Below are 11991 nucleotides of genomic sequence, written 5' to 3'. Positions count from 1 at the left end.
CTCAGAATCTTCTCTTTCACGCTGCCATCGTTGAAGTCGCAACTGGAGACTTCTTCACCGCATCCGATGGCTGCTTTCTGTCGTCTTTGTGCGGGCCCCATTGGCCTGCCGGATACCCATGAGCACTGCATTGCCTGCCTGGGCCTGGCTGCTGATATTGTCCGATTGCGCGCGCTGTGCGGACCTGCCGGCAAGTCTTGAGGACTCGCAGGAACATCGCTCGTGGACTCTTCGGGTTGAGGCTCACTGCCGCCAGCGAGCTACTGGTGGGCCCACCCATTCCACGAGGTACCGGCGACGACTGGGGCCGCCGTCCTCTGCCGTATGCCTCATTCCCCAGTCCTTTTCGTTGAGGAGAGCTTTCGCCTGCCATCGCGGACACTGTTTCCTACGGCGTCGGGGAGGAGGACGACTATGTCCATCTCGGATAAGGACTGGGCGGAGTCGGAGCGGGATCGCCCTGACTCGGAGAGCATTCGGGACATCCAATCAGCTGTGGGCGCTCAGGGTGACTTCACGATTGGTTGAATCGGTGTGCATTACCCCGTGCTTGGTATGTTTTAACCCAGTTGATAGCGGGTATTACTGGCGTTATCCAATGAGACTTCAGGAAAGTGGAGAAGGGAAGAGTTCCCATAGCGAACCTCCGCAATGTCTCGTTCCCGCTTCTCAGGGAACCGAGGTTACGACAGTAACCGGAGACGTTTTCCGGCTGCATCGAGTCCATTGATCTAGAGCCGTAAGATCTGTGTGATGTGGGAAAACATGGAAGGAATCACGAAAGCGGAGTTTTACAATTTAAATATGTCCTCTGCTTGTTATGAGTGGCTATGAGTGAATGAGCTGCACACTTTAACATGTTACAAGCGTGACACTCGTGGATTTTACTATACGAGTACATGAACACATGAACTTCATCCACAGAGTTGTTCCACAAAAAGTTTCTTTTACGAGAATTTTGTAAAGTTTGAGTGAAGCTACTGTCAAACACACTGAAGCTCAAGCGTCTTCGCGACAACCCGCCAAAATAAAGGTCCGCTTAATTTGAACCAGATGATAAAATAATTAACTTGTGGTAAACACTATAGTTAGGGCTGTCACAATTATTAAATAATCGTCTCTTCGCAATTATTTCAGATAACCGCAATTATTGTAAATGCTTTGAAAACAAGGATGATCTGCAGTATCTGCTGCATTTTACATCCACCGTCCTTGATCTGCACTCATTGTTACATTCAATTGACATTTCTCCATCATTTGAATTGTATTAGCTTTGTTTTGTTTTTTTTGTTGTTGATTTGTCTTGTTTCCAGACTTGCTACATCTACACAGCAAGACCCTCATATCTACTTTTGTGCTCAAGACTAAAGTCTTCTCTGTTAAGGTCACTCCACGGTAAATAATATGTGACCCTGGACAACAAAACCAGTCTTATGGGTCAATTTTTTTAAATTGAGATTTTTACATAATCTGAAAGATGAATAAATACACTTTCTATTGATGTATGAGTTGTTAGAATAGGACAATATCTGGCTGAGATACAACCGTTCAAAACTCAGGAATCTGAGAGTGCAAAAAAATCAAAATATTGAGAAAATTGCCTTTGAAGTTGTTAATCAGGGGCACTGTGGCAGACCATCCACTCACAAAAATAAAGTTTTTATATATTTAAGGTAGGAAATTTACAAAATATCTTCATGGAACATGATCTTTGCTTAATATCCTAATGATTTTTGGCATAAAAGAAAAATCGATAATTTTGACCCACACAATGTATTTTTGTCTTTTACTAAAAATGTTCCCGTGCTACTTAAGACTGGTTTTGTGATCCAGGGTCACATATGTCATTGTAGACTATACACATAGATCCATCTATTGGTGCTGAAAAATTTGCAACTGGTTATAACTTTGAATCCTTTCGCCTAAAACAGCAGAATTCTCTCTTTAGACTCCTTGGGACATACTGAGTTGAATATAATCCAACATTCTTTGGTTGGCCATCATGGTTATGGGCAATTCCTTGCTATTGTCAACCTCAGGATGAAAAAAAATTGTTTTTAGATTTTTAGCAGAATCACGGCAGGATCCCTTGTTATGTGTGGAGAGAGCCATTTTGACCCTTTCGGCCTTCGATACTCTCTCCGGTCCTTGTCTGTGTTCCCGCCCTTTTGTATCCCTCATTATTGGTTGTTAATTAGTTCATGCCCCACACCTGTTCCCCTTTGATTTGTCCCCTTATTTAATGCCCCTGTGTCCTCTGTCTTGTGCTGAATCATTGTTGTGTCGTGTTTGTGTCATGTGGGTGAGTTCCTGTCTTTTAGTTAGACTAGTTTATTGTAGTTTAATGTCAAGTGTTAGTATTAGTCCAGTCTAGTTAGTCCTTGTTCCTGTTTCCATGTTTTATTATGCTAACCCCCGTGGGTGTTTGTTTTGTATGTTTATTTTATTAAAGTCTTGTTTAACCCCTTATGTCCCTGTCTGCACTTGGGTCCTCTGTCTCACACCTCACCCGAGAATCATGATAATGATAGATCTGATAGATATACTATCTTGTTATTGATCCAAAATGATAGTAGTGTTCCATCTTGTTCATATGCCAAAACAGATAGATCTAACTATTCTGCAGACATGAATGTCAGAGGGGAAGAACAGCAGGCAGGAGACAAAGTGATGTTATAATAAAAGGAGCAAAGTTTATTGTAGAGAGAAAATCACAGTTGGGGTCAGATGCCCATTCTAACTCTGTCTATCTTCGTCCGACTTAGTCATTCTAACTTCACCTGACTAGAAACACATTTGTCAGGTGCTATTATACCAACATAGACCGTGGAAAACTGTGGTTTAAAGATACTTAACCATGTTGTCTCGATGTAATTAAAATGACCTGGTAGATAGGATCTGAATTTCTTAAAAGTAACCTGTTTGTGTGGGAAGGGCAAATGGTATGGGGAACAAAATGACAACATTTTTTGGTCCCTATGAGGAAACAATTTTTTATTTTTTATTTTTTTAAGTTTTTTTGAAAATCTAAAAGAGCATAAGTTTTGTGTGATTGTTAGGTTTAGTGGTGTGGTTAGGGGTAGGGAATATGGTATACAGTTTGTACAGTATAAAAGCCATTGAGTCTATGGAATGTCCCTATAAAACATGGAGACCCAACATGATGTTTTTTGGATTGTTCTCAATACAGAAAGATAAACTTTTTTTGTGTTATTATTTTTAGACACCTTATGTTTGTCAATACCCTTGACTTAGATGAAGATCAGATCACATTTTATGACAAATTTATTCAGAAAACCATGAAATTCCAAAAGGTTCAAATACTTTTTCTTGCCACTGTACAAGCTTGTTTCCTCATGGGGACCAAAAATTGTTGTCATTTTGTTCCCCAAACCATTTGCCCCTCCCACACAAACAGGTTACTTTTAAGAAATTCAGATCCTATCTACCAAGTCGTTTTAATAACCATGTTGTCTCTATGTAAAGTATCTTTAAACCACAGTTTTCCACGGTCTATGTTGGTATAATAGCACCTGACAAATGCGTTTCTAGTCAAGTGAAGTTAGAATGACTAAGTCGGACGAAGATAGACAGAGTTAGAATGGGCATCTGACCCCAACTGTGATTTTCTCTCTACAATAAACTTTGCTCCTTTTATTATAACATCACTTTGTCTCCTGCCTGCTGTTCTTCCCCTCTGACATTCATGTCTGCAGAATAGTTAGATCTATCTGTTTTGGCATATGAACAAGATGGAACACTACTATCATTTTGGATCAATAACAAGATAGTATATCTATCAGATCTATCATTATCATGATTCTCGGGTGAGGTGTGAGACAGAGGACCCAAGTGCAGACAGGGACATAAGGGGTTAAACAAGACTTTAATAAAATAAACATACAAAACAAACACCCACGGGGGTTAACATAACAAAACATGGAAACACGAACAAGGACTAACTAGACTGGACTAATACTAACACTTGACATTAAACTAGACTAACTAAAAGACAGGAACTCACCCACATGCCACAAACACGATTCAGCACAAGACAGAGGACACAGGGGCATTAAATAAGGGGACAAATCAAAGGGGAACAGGTGTGGGGCATGAACTAATTAACAACCAATAATGAGGGATACAAAAGGGCGGGAACACAGACAAGGACCGGAGAGAGTATCGAAGGCCGAAAGGGTCAAAATGGCTCTCTCCACACATAACAAGGGATCCTGCCGTGATTCTGCTAAAAATCTAAAAACAATTTTTTTTCATCCTGAGGTTGACAATAGCAAGGAATTGCCCATAACCATGATGGCCAACCAAAGAATGTTGGATTATATTCAACTCAGTATGTCCCAAGGAGTCTAAAGAGAGAATTCTGCTGTTTTAGGCGAAAGGATTCAAAGTTATAACCAGTTGCAAATTTTTCAGCACCAATAGATGGATCTATGTGTATAGTCTACAATCACATATGTGACCCTGGATCACAAAACCAGTCTTAAGTAGCACGGGAACATTTTTAGTAAAAGACAAAAATACATTGTGTGGGTCAAAATTATCGATTTTTCTTTTATGCCAAAAATCATTAGGATATTAAGCAAAGATCATGTTCCATGAAGATATTTTGTAAATTTCCTACCTTAAATATATAAAAACTTTATTTTTGTGAGTGGATGGTCTGCCACAGTGCCCCTGATTAACAACTTCAAAGGCAATTTTCTCAATATTTTGATTTTTTTGCACTCTCAGATTCCTGAGTTTTGAACGGTTGTATCTCAGCCAGATATTGTCCTATTCTAACAACTCATACATCAATAGAAAGTGTATTTATTCATCTTTCAGATTATGTAAAAATCTCAATTTAAAAAAATTGACCCATAAGACTGGTTTTGTTGTCCAGGGTCACATATATGTTTTGTATTAATATGCCAAAGTGTTGGCAAGAGACGACCTCAAGTCCATTTTGATATATCAATTTGAAACCTATTTTGGCTAATACAAATTAAAAAAACTTTTGATCACTTTTTTGATGTGGCTGTCCATGCTTGTAACAAAATAACATAATTTTATGCAAATCAGACAATTGGTAGTAGTTTGAAATAATCTACCTTCTTTTACTTTTAGTTGTCATTCTATTTAGTACGCATTTCAAAATAAACTTAATTTCCTTTGTGTTATACATTCTTAAGCACTTGTGATTTTAACTAATTTACTTTCTAAAGAACTCATTCATTAAGTATCGTTTTTCTTTGTGAATCATTTCTATGTAACACACTTTGAATTACCTTTGTGTATGAAATGCGCTATGTAAATAAACGTTGCCTTGCAATGCCCAAACGTGAGAGAATCGTCGACGGCTGAAAAAAGTATAGACAGAAATGCGAACCAGAGATAAACATTTTGTAGAGTATGAATCAAGAATTCCTCATAAACGAGACTTAAACAAGAATTTAATGCATTTTTTACCATCCTTTGTGAAATTAGTAAAAATTGAAATGGTGAAATGTTCGTGAAAATAGTGCCAATTTATAAAAACATAAGACAAGAGCTATTGTTACAACTGCAGAAGACTACCAAAAGAGTAACAAATGTTTTAAATTTACTAACTACTAAGACGTACTACTTAAAAGTCAGTGTAGCACATGTGGTATGTAAGGATAGTAACATTTCTAAATATTGCTTCAAAACAATTTTGTGTATTTTTAAGATTGGGACATCAACAAATTAATTCATTAACAGATGAAAAAACAGACACAAAACCAGAACTTACAATGCCACCAAAGAGCAAAACAACAAACATATAGCTGTAAAATCTTTCATCTCACCAGTGCTTGTCAACAACTCATTGACACTTCACAAATCAGTGTCACGGTTCAATATGTAGGTGATTGTTCAAAGGTACACTAAACATTATTATTAAACGTTTTTAATATGGATGAGCTTGGGCTAAAATTTTATGATTTTGGATAGGTGGGGTCAATGTGGTCTGTAAAAATCAACATTTGTTTTTGCTTGGTTAATGAAACAGTAATATTATGATCTAATTAGATCTGTTTCAGGAATTAATTTACAGTTTACCAATCCTAAATCTGAACGGCGGCATGAAAAATGCACATTGCTTTGGAAGAGAGTTATCTTTGAATAGTTTCTGGCTATAGACAAATAATTATATTTCCTTTATTTGCCATAAAAACTGCATACAAACACGCACTGCAAGTTGTGAACACACACACCCAGAGCAGAGGGCAGCCATGACTTTTTGGTTACGAGTCTGACTCTCTAACCACTAGGCCACAACTGCCCCACTAGGCCAAAACCAACCACCAGAACGTAGCAACGGCCTAGCAACCACCCAGAGAACGCCACACAAACTGCATAGCAACACTTTTACAACCACCCGAATGCCTTAACAACAGCCGAGCAATCACACAGAAAATCATTGAAACTACATAGCAACACTCTTACAACCACCAAAATACCTTATCAACGGCCTAGAAATCACCCAGAACATCAAAGAAACTGCATAGCAACCCTTTAACATCGTCTCTCATTGCACTAGCAACATCACTTGCAACCGGAAAAACACTAGCAAATGATATCGTGCGAAACCGCTTTTTTTAATTTGTCCTCCAGCGCTCCTACCGCAATCTGTCATATATGCGCGCACAGAAAACCAGTGTGAGGGCTGGCTTGACAGTCATTTTCAAAGTGGAGGCTGGCCTGACCGCAGTCATTAACTGTACGTCCGTAAATCAGCCATCCTCAGCTCATTTAAATCGACATGTATGATTCCAGCTGCAGAGTTTCACAGTGCAGAGTGCGCCCTGGTCCATGAAAATATAGGCAGTATCCAGGAAAGCATAACCTTTGGAAAACAAATACCACATAGTCACTAGTACTCTACATCTGAATCACTGGTTAATGCTAGTGAACTGCAGCGAGATGTTGGTCACGGTCACAGAAGTGCACGAGGCACGAGCCTCGTGACCCTCATGAAAGCTGCAGGAATGCAACATTCATGAGACGGTTGCTGTGTAAATAACTTCACTATAAATTTAATCGGACATATTCTCAGGCTGTTGAACTGTTTAAAAGGCTACTAACACTGCAAGTATACTTAAACAGACCATACAACTAGGTTATTGTTGCGGGTTATCTACAACACGGTATCAAAGTCTGTCAACACTGCACATACATAACTGCAATAACTTTTTATTTATGCAATTTTATTTTGCATTTATGACAGCCAAACTTTTTACACGTAGTCGCTGTTGCATCTGTAATCCGCGACCATTTAAAGTAGCAGCGATTGTCTTAGAAAAAATAAAAATGTCATCACTTGTTACAAATATGTACATGTTCAAAGGTTGTCGATTGTGTAATCGCTAAAAGCATCACTGACCCATAAAGCTGCTGTAAAATACGCGTGGCGCTGCAGCTATGTAGATCTACATACAATGGACACACTCAGCCCCGATCACTAGTGTTTGGAAATCTGCGAAAATTTATAGATCCCGTCACGTCTGCAATTCTTTTTTTACTTTATGTACACACTTCGAACTAAAGTATTATGAGGTTATAAAATGAAAAATACATTTACATTTTTTTGTCCCCTGTATAGAAATACCATATTAATTACACTCTAACAAAAATACAGTAAATGATTCGTGCATAGTTATGCATAAAAAAGCCAAAATAATAACTACAATTATTCAACGTATTGAATCCGAGAGTTTTAATAAAGAAAAATAATATTAGACGTTTTAAAACATATTTTGACCTTTTTTGCCAGGCATAAACTTACATATCAAATGAAAAATAACACATAAAAAATAACAAAAAACGAAACGAGATTTTTTTTATTGCCAAGGGTAAATACAAAAATATATAAAATTTACATTTCAATCAAGAGTACAGTACAAAAACAAGGAGAACGAAAAAAAATAAACGAGCAACAACATCAACGTAAAAAAACACAAGAAAGAATTATTCAGTAAAATAATAATAATAATATTGCATAGTGACTTTTAACAAAATATAATTACACAACTGTTAACTGTTACGTCTGGAATAGTCGCAAAGTCAGTACGGAAAGCGTCGAGGTTCATTCACTGACAGCGCGTTCTTTCCCAGAAGCCTTTCCTCATATTGTACACAATCATCATGGCGGCGCAGGATGGTAGGTAGCATGAAAATGTACTTAAATGTTATTTGTATTCGCTTTGCGGTGTTATTCATCAACGTGCAATATCAGTTGTAATTACTGGTCTTCTTAATAATACAGAATGGATGTTCCTTCAACTTGTCAGTGTTGAATAATAGGTAGATATTTTGTGATTAGCCTAAATTGCGATGTCGAAAACTTCGACAGTGACACAAAACCCAGTGAGCTGTCTGCCTACACAGCATTTCAGAAACATCGTAGTATCGTTTGGGATGATTGGTCATTTTGAAATAGCGTTTTTGAGCATCATAATGTCCCCGTCGAGCCTGTGATGCTCAAAGTGGTTTTCTAAATATATCTTACTAAACACAGCTTGCGAATAGTAGCACAGCAGACTGGCTCAGAATGACCAGCTGGATGATCCTGATGTTTTATTTGTGACTTGTCACTGTGTGAGGCGTGTACAGTTACAGCACCCAGAACAGTTGGGTTTTGGGCGATTCATTGCTTCAGGCAGCAGCTTAAAATCTCTTGTTTTTACTACATAACAGTTAAATACTATACTGAGTTGTTGCTTTTTGTTACCAGTCGTGTTGTAACTAGTGCAAACTGGTAAGATTAGGTTAGTTTCCTATTTTCCCATCAGTGCTGCTGAGGGGTTTTAGTAGTGTAATTTGTAAAGTCATGGATCACTTGTTGTGTTTTTATACTCTCTTGAGTGTCAGTTGAATTGTGAATGAATTTAGATTTAATATATATCAAAATATGTGTTCGTGTTCTCATAACATTACTGGCACCTTGGAAGGAAGTCTGCTTATTTATCAATACAATGACACATTATTAAGAACTGTGAATGGTACCCTTTTAAGTTTCATCTGGAATTGCTCCCACAGGAAGTGAGGTAGTAGGAATGGACGCAGAGGTCGTGCAGAAAGCACCAGAAGTTTCATGTGAAGCTGCTGGACAAAGCCACACAGCAGCTGAGACTGAACAAGCGTTACTTACTGATGGAGAAAGCACGTCAACTCAGCCTGCTGCTGTCAGCAATGGAGAGGAAAGCGATGAGGGGAAAGAGATGGTGGACGTGAAAATTATTTGGAACAAAAATAAATACGATCTTAAAATCCCTTTAGATGGCACTGGAGCCAACCTAAAAGAAAAGATTCACTCACTTACTGGTAATGCAGCTCCTCCTGTACATTCCAGTTAAAGTTGTGTGTTTAATGGCACATATACGTACGTCCTGACTCATTGATAAAATAAATGGTTTTTTAAACTGCTGCTACTTTGATAAAATTAGAGTAATAGAGAAAACCATTGTCAGTGTTCAAAGGTTTGGACACACTTGACTGCATTTATATTCTCACTATTGTAGACATATACTAGGTGTATACATTTTATATAAGTATAATTGTATTTAATTATTTCTTTTAAAACCATAAAGTATTTGATATGTGGAAAACCAGACACGTTTTCAGCCTACACAGCAAGAGAATGCCCACAGTGTAACAACTTTAATGAAAATCACTACATGGCAAGGACATAATCTGTTTGTATTTTGTTTATTAGGTCTTCCCCCTGCTATGCAGAAAGTTATGTACAAAGGGTTGCTACCAGAGGACAAGACGCTTCGGGAAATCAAAGTTACAAATGGTGCAAAAATAATGGTGGTTGGATCCACGATAAATGATGTACTAGCTGTAAATACACCCAAAGAAGTTATTCAGCAAGACGTCAAAGCTGAGGAAAACAAAAAAGAACCATTGTGCAGACAAAAGGTGAGAAATGTTTTCACATAGTTTGAATTCTTTACAATGGTAAGAATTCTTTCATTGATTATACTTATTGTGTTTTTTTCAGCAACACAGAAAAGTTTTGGACAAAGGAAAACCAGATGATGTCATGCCTTCAATTAAAGGAGCTAAGGTAATTACAAGCTGTTGAAAATAAGATGCCATGAGACACAGTGGCATAGAGTCTGCATATGCAGATGTGATCACGGACAGACGGCCCTTAAAAACTGCATGTGGGCCTTTGTACTTTAATCAGATTTAAACTGCTTTATGTAATGCATTTGTGACATTTTGTTATTGCTAAAGATGCACCTATGTGTCGGTCACCAATATTTATTGGATTTTTTTTTTCAATTTGAAACCATTAGCATACTATAGCAAGAAAATGTGCCTACACCTGTTCTGATGCACACTAATAATGACATTCGAGTGATCTTTAATTTTTTGACTAGGAGCGCCTACCAACAGTGCCTTTATCAGGAATGTACAACAAGTCTGGTGGAAAAGTACGACTTACTTTCAAACTGGAACAGGATCAATTGTGGATTGGAACAAAAGGTGATTTCAGAATAAGCTTTATTCGCCAAGTGTTCACACGCACACAAGGGATTAGTTCTGGTTACAGGAGCTCTATTGTCTTAAACACACAGTACATACACTACAGTACATAACACAAAAGAAATGAAAAGAAACATGAGACTAAATGGATAAAAAATATAAATAATATACAAAGGTGCAGTTATTTGCAAGTGTGTCTAATAAGTACTGTATATTACAATTGTGTACTGAACATTTTTTATAACCATAAACAAAGATAATATGCGTTTACGTAAAGATTTCATCCTTGAATTTATAGTTAATATACAATGCTTTATTTGTACATTACAAATCACTACGATTTGATGTCTTCTTGTCTTCAGAAAGAACGGAAAAAATCCCAATGGGTTCCATCAAAAACGTTGTGACTGAGCCAATAGAGGGTCACGAGGACTATCACATGATGGTATTCGTTTATCTCACTATACATGTTAATAAATAAATGCTAACAGACAAGAAAGCTTTTGAAAGTGTTTAATATTTATAATGTCATTGTAGGCATTTCAGCTGGGTCCGACAGAAGCTTCACAATATTGGGTCTACTGGGTGCCTGCACAATTTGTCGATGCAATCAAAGACACAGTCCTTGGGAAATGGCAGTATTTTTAACGTGCCTCTATAGACACTGAAGAATTGGGATTCAGAAACGATGGAAACATTGACTGGAGCCTACACAATAATCTGAAGAACTGATTTTTTTGAAGTACACACAGAGCAAACCGAAGGATTGCTGTTGGACAGAATTTTTGGGGGGGTTTTAAGTGCACTAAGTGTCAGCATCCCGTTTTTCAAACTGTTCTACCACCCTTTTTTTAAAGCAATCCCAAGCATAAACAGAGAATTGTACAGAACTTGCATATGCGTTTCTCGTAGTTATTCTGAAAGAAATAAAATTATTTAAGGAATATGATCAATGTATTTTATCAAGTAAAATCCTCAGTTTACTGTACAACACGAGCAAACTTGACAAAGTTGACACAAAGTGGTTAATTTTACCATCAAATTTGTCATGCATAGATTTTGACAAATAAGCAGTGTTGTTACCTTCACATGAATTAATCCAGGTTTAATGTTAAAAAATGCATTTTACCACATTCATCTCATCCCATTTAATTGAAACGTGTAGGTTGTTTTCTGTGTATACACAGCAGAATTACAGCCCTAACAACCAAACATTTATTTTTTAATAATGCATTCTTTAATATTTTAAATACCCATGAAAAAGGTAATGTTATTTTAAAAAATCTGGGATGTCCCTAGCCCCAAACCCATGTATCAGGAAGAACAATGTAATACTGTGCTTTAAACACAAAATCACAGTTGCAATTTGCTAATATTCTGAAATACAATCAGATCATCATGCATGTTGTTTATTTAAAACATGGTGCTAACTAAGTTTTTTCAGTATTATTATTTCAATAAAGCCCCAAAATC

At 37.3% G+C, this 11991-nt stretch overlaps 1 protein-coding gene across 1 annotated transcript; it reads left to right on the top strand.

Moving 5' to 3' along the window:
- Window positions 1–8088: 8088 nt before the first annotated feature.
- On the top strand, window positions 8089–11991 carry ubfd1 (ubiquitin family domain containing 1). Its single transcript, XM_057345960.1, has 7 exons — window positions 8089–8182; window positions 9061–9345; window positions 9737–9945; window positions 10028–10093; window positions 10413–10518; window positions 10881–10963; window positions 11056–11991. The coding sequence occupies exons 1-7, from the start codon at window positions 8167–8169 to the stop codon at window positions 11164–11166; spliced, it is 876 nt and encodes a 291-aa protein (XP_057201943.1). The 5' UTR covers window positions 8089–8166; the 3' UTR covers window positions 11167–11991.

This window comes from Triplophysa rosa, linkage group LG11, assembly GCF_024868665.1.
Source record: "Triplophysa rosa linkage group LG11, Trosa_1v2, whole genome shotgun sequence".
Taxonomy (NCBI): Eukaryota; Metazoa; Chordata; class Actinopteri; order Cypriniformes; family Nemacheilidae; genus Triplophysa; species Triplophysa rosa.
The sequence above is the reverse complement of the archived record's forward strand: the minus strand, read 5'-3'. Positions and strand labels throughout refer to the sequence as shown.